We start from the raw sequence: 15,844 nt of genomic DNA on the forward strand, positions 1-15,844 counted from the left end.
ATCCATGATCCTGGTAATGCAATATAAAATTGATAAATGTCAGAAGATTAGTAATATTTATGTTGTAAGTACAAATTAAACTAGTTATCAAAGTATTTACAATTTATATGATTACCTAAGAGGTTTAGGCAGAAACGTCTTAACATGTCTTTAATCAATTACTTGAAAGAAATTAAACAAACTGTAAAAACAAGGAAATATATTAAAATATTGCTAGAATAAAACATTTACAAACAAGAAAGTTAATCCCCACTTATATGATAAAAGCAAGTAGCCCAAAGAAGGTATAAAATAAAAGATTGTTTTAAAATTAGGAAAATAAGTGAACAATACATACAATAAATAAAAATAATTAAATTAATTTTCAAACTTTTGATCACTGAAAACTGTTTTAAAACTACTCTTCTTAAATATAACTATGTTTTTATGTGTGTCTGGTCCACTGAAATGTATTTACAAATTAAAATGAAATAGAAAACTAAATTTTAGGTATCTACCACATAAAAACAAATTATTTTTTTATGTATATGTATACTGAGTGGATCATCGGTATAGTTTGTTACAATTCATGTAATTGCAAAATGCACTGCAGAAAGCTTTAATTATTGGTTTCTGAGTTTCTGTGTGTGTTTAATATACATCTTACAGTCTACTCATAATTTTTATATTGAAGTAGATGTATATATAGTTAAGACACAAAGCCATTATTGAAGTAAAAAGACAACTTAGAGGAGTACACTTTTCAAGTAAATGTGAGGCTACAACTGAGTGTACTGTATAATTATCCTGAAAATTAATAATCACAGATTCTTATTCTAATAGTTATGAACATTAATTACATATAATTAATGTTATAACTTGTCTCACTGTTTACACTTTTGTGGAATGGCTGTGATAGCTCTGTATTTACTTGTAGTGTGCATTTATTTTTTGTGAACTATTTCTTGAGGTTCTCAAAGTTTCATTTATATGAATTTTAATGGATGAGTTGGCATGATCTAATACTCCCAAGGCACTTACCTTGGATAATTTTTGCTTGGACAATTTCCACTTGCTCTGTTCCTATACTTTATGGTCCTGTAGCCCAAGCCACATATCCTTATATCTGATTCCAGGCACCTTTTTCAAATCTATGGTTGTGTCAGATACTTATGCTTGTTACTTATATGGATATTTTACTTACTATACCCTTGGTGTGGATTCCTGTACGTGGTGAGGGGACCTCACAGGGAAGGTTCTGTTCTTTCTGGTTATCTCCTCTGGGATCTTAACATCCACCCACGTGTTTGCCGTGCGTGGCGACCCATGAAGGGGAGGAGAGGATCTTGGTGGTTCAGGAGTCCAACCCTAATACACCACTTTAACCTTGAATTCCTATAGACGGGCAGCCTTTGGGTGACCCCCCTTGGGTCAATTGGCTGGACAACTTGGGCTAGAGTCAACTAAGTACCAGTGTTGGAAATTCTCAACGGATGTTGTGGACATTGTGTCTGATGCTGGTGTTTGGGTATAGTGCTCACAAAACCCTGACATTGTAGTGCGTCCCCTCGTAGGGCTCCATGGTGGGTGGGGTCAGAGATTTTCGAATTTTTTTTCCTATGGATCCTCCAACGAAAAATTTAAATAAAATAGTGAAAAAACAGTCAATAGGTAAATGACCACGTCTTGAAGACTCTGAGCAGCAATCTTCAACATCTGTAACACACGTACTTCGTTTTCTTTTATTACATTCTCTTTCAGAAAAACCTTTAGGGCAAATGTCCCCCTTTTTTATTCAGAAGGGACTAGAGGGACTTGCTGGCTCTCCAAAGTCAGTAAAGAAGCTTCCATCTGGAGACATATTGGTTGAAACATCCACATTCCAACACAGTGAACTCCTCTTGAATTCAAAGGCAATTGGGGATGTACCTATTGAGGTTACCCCTTATTACCTTGAATTCATCTCGAGGAGTTATTGTTGAGAGGGATTTGAAGAACGTTCCCGAGTCAGAGATTCTCGCTAGTTTCTCCACTCAAGGAGTTTCTGCAGTGAGGCGCATCTCCACTCGCAAAGATGGAGTTACACTGTCGACAAATATCCTCATTTTGACATTTACATCACCACATGCACCTGCCACTATCAAGGTAGGTTATCTAAATTGCAGGGTACGGCTGTACATTCCAAACCCTCTCTGATGTTTCCAATGTCAGAGGTTCGGCCACTCAAAGACGTCTTGTCATGGTTCCTTGACATGTGCTCATTGTAGTGGCAAGGACCATGATGCCTATGAGTATGACATGGACCCACATTGTGTCAACTGCAGTGGTTGGAGGAAAAAGGGGTGCAGCGTTTGAAAACGACTCATAACATTAGTTATCCTGAGGCTCGGAAATTGCTGTCCACCACTTCATCTCGGACATATGCTGCTGCACATCATTCCACAACTACAGTGAGAGTGCAGACAGATCTCTCTGTGCCTCCAAGAGAATCGTTTTCAAACATATGAAAAGCCTTTTGCCCTCCATTGTTAAAAAGGTTGATGAATCATCTTCTACACCCATCTCTGTTCCTCCCATACATTTTAACAAACCCCAAGATCTACATCCTTTGGTTTCAAATACAGGCATTTCTTCAGATACATCTTTTTCTCCCACCCCAAGATGCAAAGCAATCATTCGTTCTCATCCTCAGTCAGTGGAATCTCCTCCAACAACAAAGACCTGCCCAATCGACCCAGGGCAGGATCCATGGAGGTCGATAGACCTCCTCCGAATAAGGACAGTAAGGAAAAAAGACGTGGTCATAAACAGAAGGATTCTCCAGTCACTTCGCCTACCCATCATTAAAAATGGCCACCTTGATACAATGAACTTTTGAGGTTTATGTTCTAATCTGGATGACATCAAAACACGGATTGCTTCTTAACATCTTGTATGTCTTTCCTTACAAGAAACATTTCTGAAACCTGCCAATACAGTCACCTTTTGGCAGTTTTCTCTGTACAGAAATGACAGGTTGTGTGATCGACGAGTGGCACTGTTGGTTCATCAGCATGTGCCCACACTGTCTTTGTCACTCAACAGACCCTTGGAGGCCATAGCCATCCATGTTTTCTTGGGTCATACCATCACTGTTTGTTCTCTCTACCTGTCTCCTTGAAAGACATATGATCAATCAGACCTTGATGCTCTCATTGAACAGTTTCCGTCTCCCTTTCTAATCCTGGGGCACTTTAATGGACATCATCCCCTCTGGGGAAGATCTGTTATTGAATGAAGGGATCACTCTGTAGAGCATATGCTCTCTGATCACAACCTTTCTCTTTTCAATACTGGTTCTTCCACTTATTTTCATGCACCTAGTCAGTCCTTTACCGCTATTGGTCTCTCGGTTTGCTCCCCTTCATTTTTCTCCCATTTTTCATGGAGGGTTGACAATAATCCACGAGGCAGTGATTATTTTCCTATACTTTTGAGAGAGATTGGCCGTGGTCGTTGCCAACCTACCCACGTACCCCAGTGGAAGCTGGATCAGGCAGACTGGTTCACTTTCACTGCTCTTGCAGAACTTGATCCTGCCATCGTGAGTCAGCCATCAATAAATGACTGTGTGGCAGCGGTAACTGACTGTATTATACAAGCAGCTGCTCAATGTATTCCTAAAACCTTGACACGTTTTCCACTATATCCTCATCCGTGGTGGAATCCTGCCTCCCACATGGCATGGAAGGCTCAAAAACTGGCCTGGGATACTTTCTGTACATATCCCACACTTTCGAACCGCATCGCTTTCCAATGGGCCCATGCACATGCTAGGTGGGTAAGACGTCAAAGCCAGAAGGAATCTTGGATTAAGTTCACAACTAGCATATCTTCTACCACCAGTTCCAAGGTCATATGGGACAGGATTCGAAAGGTCAGTGGGTACTACAATTCTGTCCCCCTCTCGATCTTACTCTCTGATGGCTAAGAGGTAGCTGATGTCTGGAGCATTGCTGATACTCTAGGTGAGAGCTTTTGCCAGGTATCTAGCATTTCTGTTTGTTCCTCTACCTTCTTGGCCATCAAGACTTGGGCAGAGCATTCACCTCTTTCCTTTCAAACTGACTGTCCTTATGACTATAATCTTCCCTTTACACTGGTGGAACTGTAAATGGCCCTTCATCAGTCTGGCAGTACATCTGTTGGATTTGATGATGTACACTATGACATGCTGCGTTATCTTTCTCCTGCTTCTCTTGATATTCTTCTAATTGATTTTAACTGGATCTGGCAGGAGGATGTTTTTCCAAATGTCCGACACCAGGCTGTTATCTTTCCTTTCTCTTAGCCTGGGAAAGATCCCAAGATTCCTTCAAACTACCGTCCAACTGTTTTGACGAGCTGTCTCTGTGAGACCTTAGAGAGGATGGTTAATGCTCGTCATGCTTGGTTCCTCAAATCAAACAACCTCCTCTTGCCCACCCAGTGGGTTTCAATGACAGCACTCCACCATGGACCACCTAATTTGACTTGAAATATCAATCAGAGAAGCCTTTCTCAAACAACAACATCTTGTATCAATATTCTTTGACATTGAGAAGGCTTATGACACAACATGGAGGTATGGCATTTTGCAAGACCTCCACATATATAGGTTATGTGGCCATTTACCCATGTTTATTAAAAAAATTTTTAATGGACAGGAGATTCCAAGTTTGTGTAGGTTCAACACTTTCCCGTTCTTTTCTACAGGAACTTGGGGTCCCTCAGGGCTGTGTTTTGAGTGTCACACTTTTCAGTATAAAGATTAATGCCATCACAGAACAACTCCCTCGCACTGTTGCAAACGGGCTGTATGTCGACGACTTTCCCATCTCGTGTCAGTCGTCGAACACGAGATATATTGAATGGCAACTACAAACTGCCCTTGATCGTGTACTGAAGTGTACCATGACAAATGGCTTTAATTTCTCTCTCTTTAAAACAGTTTGCATGCACTTTTGCCATCAATGGGTATTCATCCTGATCCCAAACTCCGTATCAGTAAAGTTTCACTGCTTGTGGTCCCTGAGACCAAGTTTTTGGGGCTCATCTTTGACTGTGAGGTGACCTTTATACCACACATTAAGCAGCTATGGGTCAAATGTACAAGAGCACTGAACATCCTCCGTGTCCTCTCTACCACCAGTTGTGGAGTGGATTGATGTTCTGTGCTAAAGATATATCATGCTCTTATTTGATTGAAACTTGACTATGAATCATTGGTCTATGGCTCTGCCAGACTCTCGGCCTTAAAGATGCTGGACTCCATTGATCATCAAGCACTTCGACTCTGCACTGGGGCTTTCTGCACTTCCCCAGTTCAGAGCTTGTACGTAGAATCTCATGAACTTTTTTTACCAAAGCATCCCACCTGTGGTTGTGTTTTCCTTCCTCGGTGGGCCATACTTTTTCAGAACAGACAATCTGCCATTGCTCCTTTTGGCCTTCCCGTCCAGGTGCAATTGGATGAAATGGGTCTGTCCTTGGATATTATTGCAGATTCCACTGGTCAGCCCATCCCACCATGGCTTATTACAGTCCCCAAATGTGACCTATCTTTAAGTCATCTGAGAAAAGCAGATATTCCTGATTGGAAGTACCATTTTTTATTTTCTGAACATCTTTCAAACAATCTTTCCATTTCAATTTATACAGATGGTTCCAAATCAAGTGACTCTGTGGGCTCTGCCATGGTTTGTTGCAGTTTGGTGGTTGCACACAGAATCCTCTCTGCAGCTTCTGTGTTCACTTCTGAACTGTCTGCCATTTCTCTTGTCCTGGATCAAATTGAAGCTAAGCAGTACTCAAACTGCACTATTTATACTGAGTTCCCTACTGGCTCTGGAATCTCTTCACGTTGGTTCACACCCTGTTCTCGCTGATATTCAAAATCGATTGGCCCATTTCTCATTAACATCTACTTCTATCCAGTTTTTCTGGATACCAGGCCACGTTGGTATTCATGGAAACGAGCTTGCAGACATGGCAGCTAAATCTATCTGCTCTGGCACTGTCACCACTGTGCCCCTTCAATACATGGACTATGGTCCTGTATTCAAGGCTTGGCTCTGTGCCAGCTGGCAGTTGACTTGGAGTGAGCAATGTGAAAACAAACTTTTCCATATAAAACCCTATGTTGGAATTTGGCCGTTTTGCTTCCGTAAGGATTGGAAGGAGGAAGTTGTTTTAAACTAGACTACGCATTGGTCACAGCTTTTTAACTCATCATTTTCTTTTATCTGAAACTGATGCACCAGTGTGTAGTTTACGTAACACTCAGATCTCTATAAACCACATTTTACTTTCTTGCCATCTTTATGACTCTCAATGACCGCACCATTTTAACACTGTTCGGTTCCAAGGTTTGTCCGTAACATTAGCAGTGTTATTGGTGATGGTGACACTACCCACCTTGATATAGTTTTTGGTTTTAAAGGCCATTAATCTTTTTAATGTCATTTAAGTGTTTTAAATTTATACATTAAACCTTTTTTAATGTGGTTCTCTTTAACAATCACAATCTCTCTAGTTTGATTTGAAATTAGAAAATGGCCGTAACATTAAATAACTTGACACCAGGACTTGAAAGGCCAACTACAGGTGACTAACGCTACTGTTTGAACTACCCTTCAGTCATTCTGGTGAGTTATTATTACAATTTTGCTGCATGTCTTTTAAAACTTTTATTACTTTACCTTTTGAAAATGGCCATAATGACACATAACCCAGAACCAGGACTGGAAAGGCAAACTTCAGGTGACTGACGGTGGTTCTTGTACTTACCTGTTAGTCTTCCTAGCAGGTTATGATAATTACCATTATGCTACAGAAAGTCCTTTACAATTTTGTAGACTGGATGTCAACATTGGTTTTATGTCATTTTCTGTTTTTAATTTCTGTTTTGTTTTTACATTCATTTTATTTTATGTATTTTACTTCATTTACTTTACTTTTACCTTTTTACCAGACATTTGGCTAATTATTATTACAGTTTTGCTACATGTCTTTTAAAACCTTTATTACTTTACCTTTTGATAATGGCTGTTATGACACATAACCTGGAACCAGGACTGGAAAGACCAACTTCAGGTGACTGATGGTGGTTCTAGAACTAACCTGTTAGTCTTCCTGGCAGGTTATGATCATTACCATTATGCTACAGAAAGTCCTTTACAACTTCTCTTACTCTGCTTTCTCTCTTAACATTGTAGACTAGGTGTCAACATTGGTTTTATGCTTTTTCTGTTTTTCAATGCTGTTTAGTTTTACCTTCATTTCCTTTTATGTATTTTACTACATTGAATTTATTTTTACCTTTTTAACGGACGTTTGGCACAGATAGCCTAGTTGCTTTGTGCCATAAAACATGAAATCAACAAACCAACCAACTACTTACTATCTGTTTTCCACAGGTGGAATCTATATCACTTACAATGTTGCTTGTTTCTTAATTTTTACGTGATGTGTCTTACTTGTTTATTAACAGATGAAGAGCATACCTGTTCCAGAAATAATGCTGTACCCCACAGGTGTGCCTTTTTTTATAATTGTGTCACACCTATTTTTTCATAACAGTTCTCCACTTTTGATTACTTGCACCTTCACCTCTACCCCCATCTTTGCAGTATAGAATTCTAGCCCTGGATGAGAGGAGGTAGTACCATTTCAGCAGTTAATGTTTTCTAACACTGACAGTGTATTTCTGATGGGTAATTAATTCCTCTCATCCACTTTCCACCTTTCCTTCCTTCTGATTTGTCAGTGTTTCTGGCTTGTAATTTGCTAGTTCTCAAAAGCAAGGATTGTATTCCATTTGTACAGGAAGCTACTTGTACTAGTATTGGTGGCCCCATGTAATTCACAGGATCAGCACCTGTTGCTGCAGTGGCACAAAATGAAAGGGTATAAAAGATTTGTGCACTGTTGAAAAATAATTTAACCATGCTTAGAGGGCAAACTAAGGTTGAGAGTTTTGTGTGAGATAATGTAATATCATATTAAAATTTTATGTATTAACTGCATTTAGATATCAAGTTTATTTGTATATATTGATAATAAAAGTTTAATTACATTTTGAATGTAAATTTGCAAAAGTTTTTAACATGCTCACTTTGATCTACCCATTACAAGAGGGTTAAATAATGTGCCTAAGAAATAGATGTGGTGTACATTATGGTGATGAGAAAATGTTAGAGCCAGCTATTGTGTCCAATGCCTAGGAATGCAAATAAATGGAATGAAAGAAATATAAGCATAAGATCATTATGAATATCAGGTTTTACATGTAATTGATGTTAAGAAATGTGGCTCATACATGGTAATTAGCCATAAGGAAACTGTTAATTCAGATGAATTTTACTGCAGTGTAGCTGAAAACTCACTGTAATTTAAAGATTTTGGTTTTTGGTTTAATTTTTTAATGTTTTAGGGCTCTATCGTGGACAGTCACACATTGAAGAACATTTGAAAAGGAATGAGTCACCTTTAATTGGTAAGTAAAATTTGTAACCAATTTACTAATGTATATTTATTTTAGTATCTGTGTATGTTTTAGTTTAATATATATTTAGAAATGCCAGTAACTGTTATTGTTAAATGTGCATTGTCCCATCTATTCTTTAAATGTGTAGAAGATTCTCGAGCATAAGAATCAACAATGTATATACCTGCTTAAATGCCAGTATTTTTGGACCAATTGAACTTTCTAGAACTTTACTTTAAAGTTTATAAATCACAATATGTGGGGAGACAGTTTAAAATATTTGACTGGGGATGCTTATTATTTCAAATATTATAAACTGTTCAACTTCAGAAAATTAACTGTTGTTGCACCTTGACCTTCATCAGATATTTTGGACTTGGCAATACAGATTTGTTATGTTTTGTCCATAATTACTATTTTACCAACTAGTTACATTAAAGGATTAGCATGATGTATTCTCCTTGCTATTTCATGGATTAGCTTACTATTGTTGGGCTTCAAATCCTATTTTCAACAGTTGTATTCTTTAATCTCAGACTCTGATATCTTATTCCATTTCTCCCATCTTTATTTAACCAGGAGATGGCAATTCTCTATTGTTATCCATGTTAGCACATATGTCATCCTTGGCCTTTTCCCTTCACACTTGATTTCTGTGTTGTTCAGATCATTTCAGAAGAGATACCTTTCTGATGCAGTTACATTTACTTCTCATATGGTAAGTGACTTAAGCATTACACTTTTTTTTTGTGTCAGTCCATTTTTGGAATATCCCTAAGACCTAAATCCTTGAAAGTTGGGTTCACATGAGGGCTCTGTGAGTGCAACACAATGAATGGGACCTCACCAGGAACCTTCTGGATTCTCCTATTATTTTTTATCCCTCCTTCTCAGTGGTTTTGCCTGGTGGCTAAACATGGACAACACCATGACAGGAGTTCCTCTCCCTCCTTTCCTTGCTAAATTTAAATTTTTTGTTGTTGTTATTTTACCGATAATTCTCTGACAGGTTGTGGACTGTGTTTTGATTCTTGAGAGATCTTATGCTGATGGTTAATGGAACTTTCAGCTTGATTTTAAGCTCTGGATCTTTTCCTTTCTCTTTTGTCAGTCAGGATTCATTTTGACTACTCAACCTTTTTTTTACACCACTGACATGGTATATGTGTTCTTATTCTATTTGTTATTGCACTTTGGATCTTTTTTTCTGGGCTCTCATGTTTATCTGTGGACTTACCATATTTAAAGTGCTGCGAGTCTCGTCACAGATCAGTTATCTTGTCCTGACAGGATTCTTTTCACAGAGTGGTCTTTTGGTGACTATGCTCTCTGTTTGGTATGCCCCAGTTGGATATTTTGCTATTCATTGGAACAGACTTTCTCTTTTTAGTCAGTAATTTTAAATTTTTAGCATTCTTTCAACCAGGATTGGAAGGACAGTTACATTTATGCTTAGGCTTAGTATGGCCAGGTGGTTAAGGCACTTGTATCATTATCTGAGGGTTGTGGGTTTGATTCCCTGTTGCACCAAACATGCTTGCCCTTTCAGCCATGGGGATGTCATAATGTGGTGGTCAATCCCTCTACTTAGTTGTAAAAGAGTAGCCCAAGAGTTGGTGGTGATGACTAGTTGCCTTCCCTCTAGTCTTACACTGCTAAATTAGGAATAGCTAGCATAGATAGCCCACGTTTGGCTTTGCGCAAATTTCAAAACAAACCAAACCAAACTATTTGTGCTCACCCTCCCATCCATGTGCTTTCCAGGGTCTTTTGCATTATTCAAACCATTCTGTGTGAAGTCCTTTTGGTTTTGTTGATCTGTTCTACTCAGTGATGACAAAAAAACCCATTTGTAGAGAAAAATATACAGTGGTACCTCAGTTCTCGAACTTAATCCATTCCAGAAGGCTATTCGAAAACCAATTTATTCGAAAACAGAATAAAGTCTAATAATACTTACATGAATAAAGTCAACCACAAAAACTGCACTTTACCTGTGCTGAGGAGAGCTGATGGCATAAGTGAATAGTGGTGAGGAATGTGGAGAGTAGGAGGGTTATTATTGTTTGGAAGGGGAATAACCTTCTATAAAAACATCAGTTAACTCTCCTTCTGAGGTTCTTTCTCTTTTCTGTCTCTTTGTACTGCTACAACCTGCTTGAGACTTACTGGATTTATTTCTCACTAAAAACTTGTCTAATGAGGTTTTTCTGCCTGCATTTTAAAATGTTTCTGAAGTAAGACATGGCATAGTCATTGAAAAGGTTTATGCTATGGTTTGCTACAACTTTGTCAGAGTGAAATATTTCCACAAAACTTTGTAACTCTCCCCATTTTCCACACATTTCCTTGATTAGTGAACCAGGAACATCCTCCCTTCCCTCCTCCTCATCTGAAGACACTTCCTTAGTTGCCTTTTGTTGCTGCTCCTTCTGAAGGTCTTGGAGTTCTTTTGTGGTGAACTCAGTGTTGTAGTTCTCCACCAACTCCACATCATCACCACTCACATTCAAGCCCATACACTTACCTAGTGAGACAATATCTTTGACAGCAGGCTCAGCCTCGAAGCCTTCAAAGTCTCTATCTGCTACGATTTCTTTCAGGCTGAGTTCATGGTCCTCAAAGACACTTCCCTTCAGGCTTTGTCTATGATCCTCAAGCAATGGAGGATATTAAAGTGATTTTTCTAGAACTCTCCGAGGGTTAACTCTGTGTCAGAGGTCACTTCAAAGCACCTTTGAAACAGTGCTTTGGTGAAGAGTTTCTTAAAGTTCGATATGACCTGTTGGTCCATGGGCTGAATGAGAGGAGTCGTGTTAGGGGGCAAGAGCTTCACCGTAATGAAAGTGTACTCCTCCACCAACCCTTCCTCCAAGCCTGGTGGGTGAGCAGGTGCATTGTCCATCACAAGAAGGGCCTTGAATGGCAACTGTTTTTCCATGAGATAATTCTTTACACTTATGGCAAACACTCCATAAAAAATTGCCTGGTTACCCATGCTTTAATATTAGCCCTCCACATGACATTTATTTTACTTTTCAGGACATTATTTTTCTTAAAAACCTCAGGTTATTAGAATGGTACACAAGCAAAGGCTTAAGTTTTAAGCCCCCACTTGCATTACTACATAACAATAGAGTTAGCCTGTCCTTCATTGGCTTGTGTCCTAGCAGTGACTTCTCCTCCTTGGTGATGTATGTCCTCTTTTGCATTTTCTTCCAAAAGAGGCCTGTCTCATCACAGTTGAACACTTGTTGGGGAATAAAACCATCAGCTTTTACATAGTCCTTAAATTTCCTAAAAACATTATCAGCAGCATCTTTGTTAGAACTGGCACCCTCCTCATGTCTCACCACACTATGTATGCCACTTCTCTTGCTATATTTTTCAAACCACCCCCTACTAGCCTTAAAGGTATCACTTGTATCAGCACTCGTTCCAGGGGTGTTTTTCAGGAGGTCAGCATGCAACTGCTTTTCTTTCTCACAAATGATGGTCTCAGAAATGCTATCACCAGCTGTTTATTGTTTACCCAAATCAACAACAGTTTTTCTACCTCTTCCATTGTTTGTGATCTTTGTTTTATAAGCACTGTCACTCCTTTTGCAACATCAGCTCCTTTGATGACCTCCTTATTTTTCAGTATGGTGCAGACTGTAGACTTTGCCATGCGAACACCACTCTTATACTTTGCTATGAGATCTTTTTTCCACCTCTGTTGTGGCTCTAACAACGTTTCTTTTTGGTTTGCTGGTTTCTAAACAAAGCCTACTCATGTTTATACACAGTTTTTCATTGGCTTATCCTTAATCATTACTACACATTTTTCTCCAAATTCATGTTTTATTTTCAATTTGTTTATTCTGTTGTTTGAGATCTTGAATAAAGTTGTGTATTTCAAGGAATCATCAACATTATCACAGTAATTGTTGGAGCATTGACTAATGTTTGTGTTTAAATTAACTGTCCAGCAATTTGCTTCAGTCACTAACTGCTGTAATTTATTTGTGCATTTAAAGTTCTTACTTGAGCTCTTCACTTATGAATTAAAATTCATTTAAGTACTGAATAGCTGAAAGTATTATATTAAATGTTTAAAAATATACAAGGAACAACATAATATACATGTATTTTTATCCTCTGATATATTAGTTCAAGAATTCAACACAAATTTACATGTATGCAAGTAAAGCATACATACACTTTTAACTGTTCTGACAAGAGTGAATATATGATTTTTCAGGGTAAAACATTTATTATTAATATTCTTTAAACTTTCTTTGATGGGTTAGTACTTCCTAAAAAAGTATTTATTTATGAGAGACAATCAGTAATATATATCTACCATTATTTTATTTTATTGAGAAAGGTGGTAGAGTTTTCATTAAAAATGAAATGTTTGAAATGTGTTAAATCAATTAGAATCAAGAAAATAAAAAAATTGTTTAAGAACTTTGGAATTCTGAAACATTCTGTAATGGTTAAGTATTTTTACTGACAAAATGAAACAATGTTTCTAATCAGAACTTGTTTTATGAAAAAGTTGGAATAAACCCAGAAATGTTTAATGATATAATTGTTAAGAATAGAATTGTAATGATATTTATTGTTGGATATCCTTAATAATTTAATTGACAGTAGTTTGCTGATTCAAACAGTGTTTTTGTGATTTAGAAACACAGGCTTAATTTTAAATTCTTTATATGATCATATTTGACTTAAAGTACAACTATATTAATTGAAACTTTATATGGATTTTTAAAATTATTTTTAAACATTAAATTATGATATTCATTGAAAGACTTTTCTGTTATTCATAATACATTGTATTCATAAAAACAGTTAGATACATCAAACAATTTTTCAATAACAAAAAGTATTGACAGGTTCAGTAGAGTTCTATAGAAGATATAATCTTCTATGAGTAAATGCATTAACCAAAAAGTAGCCAATTTTTTTCACTCAGTAGGCTAACTGAATTTTAACCACTAATTACTTGTGGTAGATGACTAAATACATTATTATTGTCAGCTTTGAAAATGAGTGCGGACATAAGTTAAAGTTTTGATAGAGGAGATATGCAAGAGAGATGGGTCTTTAACTTTCCTTATTACTTCCTTGTGTGCAATTGTAGAAGCTAGTGAATCTCCTGTGATTATCATTAAAATTGCTGACTTTATTTAAAAGTTTTGAGTAAAATGTGCAGGAAATATATGCATTTGTACAATTTCGATATAGAATAATATTTTGTTGTCTGTGAATGCTAAGCTTTGCAGGATATGTTAATTTTTTTCATATGATTATGCACAAGCAATTCAAAATCCATATGCCAGAAGAATATTTCATTCTAGAGACTTATAAAACTATTTTTGTAGCCATTGAAGAATCCAATTAAGTTTTGTTTACAGCAACTGTTTGTGAAATTCAGTGTATATTAAACTTTGTACATATCAGCATAAATTAAGCACCTACATAGCATTCAGTTCACTTACTACATTAACAAGTCTTGTACATCCTCTGTAAATTACAAATTGGTTTGTTTTTAGCCTATTCTTAATTAAATTTTTAATAATCTCTGGTTTGTTATGATAAATAATGAATTGCATGTCATAAGTAAACTATTTATAACTAATAGTATATTTGAGTATATATGTGTGATAAGTTGGAATATTTAACATTATCTGATTCAAATATTTCACTAAACAGTAGTTTGTTCTTTGGATAAATGGCACTTCAAACTATTAAACAATTTACACAGTCCTCTCACCTTCATTTTATTATGTGTCATGGAAAACATATAAGTAGCTGAAGTATCTTTTTATATTACCTTAAATTTCTTTAAAAGAAAAAGGAACATAATTATCTGTAACTTTTTTCTTGAGTAGTGTAAGTCGTAGTATCATGCATTTGTTTGATTTTACATCACCAGGTAAAAGTATAATTCTGTTATATATAGTCTTAAATATAATGAAAAAAGAGTAATGTCATATGTAACTTAATACTTAAAACTTATTATTTCACTATTGAGGACTTACTGCGTATGATAAAATAGCTACATTCTGTTAAGTAGATGCACTTAAATAAAGGCTCTTTATATAACTGATTCATTTATTTATGTTAGTGAATATTTGTTTTTTCTGTATCTGTTTCAGGTTGATAGTAAAAGTGTTTTATTTTAATGGTGATTCTTTTCTTTCTGTATTTCACAGGATTAGAGTACATAGTTGAGGTGTGGGAAAAGCAGTGGGAAAAGTTTCAACGTTTTGAATGTATGATTTGCTCCAAAGCATTTGATGAAAATAATATTCTCCAGCACCTAACTGAAATTAACCACAAGATTTTGTACCTGGTGAGTTTAAACAGATTTTCTTTATGCATTTAGTTGATAACTGCTTTGTTTTAAAGTGATTTTTAAAGTAAGGACAAAATACACTTGTTTTTTTATTTTTCAACAATTTTTTTAGTTAAGGAACACTACGTTATATGGTTGTGAAGACTTGTGTATTGAACAAGAATTTTATTCACTTATTTATTTTTTTAAGACTAGATCCTTATACCAACTGCTGCAAGTTTTTGTATACATTTGTGGCAGAGGTGCTTCAGTGATGTAACAATGACAAAATGCCATTTATGTATTTTAAAAGCTGCTTCTCTTTGAGAACCAATAGTATGTGCAGTTTTTGTATTACAATTGATTGGAATTTTTCCATTTTTAATTCAGTATCTCTTATGTTGTAACTTCTCCATTAATGTTCATGCAACAGACAGGCATGGCCAGTTCAGCCAAGTAATTTATCAGTAGATTAATTTTTAGATATTTTTAATACAATCTGTGTATCCACAAAATTACTTAAGCTTTTGGTAAATATGTCTTTCATAGATTTAAAAAAAAAAAAGGATCTTTTAGAAAAGTATTTTTACTTTTTCTGTGAATATATGGAGTCAAAGTTTATTGATTGTTTGAATGCAAAGTGATTTTCATGTTGAGATTGAAAATGCTTTTCTTCATCTGAAAATTGTTAAATTTCATTATAATAATCTCTAAAAGCATATAAATAAATTTCAAACTTTTTTTTTGTTTTCAATAAAACTTTACATTTTATCCATTATTTTCTTTATGTTAACTACATGCATTTGGTAATTTTTACCAACTTCACAGAGAAAATAAATTTAAATTACCTTGGTTTTCTGTCTAAAATGACTGCATATTGTAAAGAAAACTACAGTTGTTTATTCTAAAGAGTTACCTGACCTAGTAAGTTTATAATTTGTATATTGTACAAACTTTTATAATAATAAATAAGGAATACACATTAAAAACAAGAAATATGGTACTTTTTTAAATTTTTGCTCTCAGCT

At 36.0% G+C, this 15,844-nt stretch overlaps 1 protein-coding gene across 9 annotated transcripts in view; it reads left to right on the plus strand.

Moving 5' to 3' along the window:
• LOC143246377 (uncharacterized) overlaps positions 1–15,844 on the plus strand; it is a 62,422-nt gene that overhangs the window by 12,210 nt on the left and 34,368 nt on the right. For all 9 annotated transcript variants that reach the window (XM_076492968.1, XM_076492977.1, XM_076492974.1 and 6 more), the window contains 2 exons: positions 8,432–8,494; positions 14,695–14,834. In XM_076492968.1, the coding sequence (XP_076349083.1) occupies positions 8,432–8,494; positions 14,695–14,834 (203 nt within the window). The remainder of the gene's footprint in view (positions 1–8,431; positions 8,495–14,694; positions 14,835–15,844) is intronic.

The sequence above is a fragment of the Tachypleus tridentatus genome, chromosome 3, assembly GCF_004210375.1.
Source record: "Tachypleus tridentatus isolate NWPU-2018 chromosome 3, ASM421037v1, whole genome shotgun sequence".
Classification (NCBI taxonomy): Eukaryota; Metazoa; Arthropoda; class Merostomata; order Xiphosura; family Limulidae; genus Tachypleus; species Tachypleus tridentatus.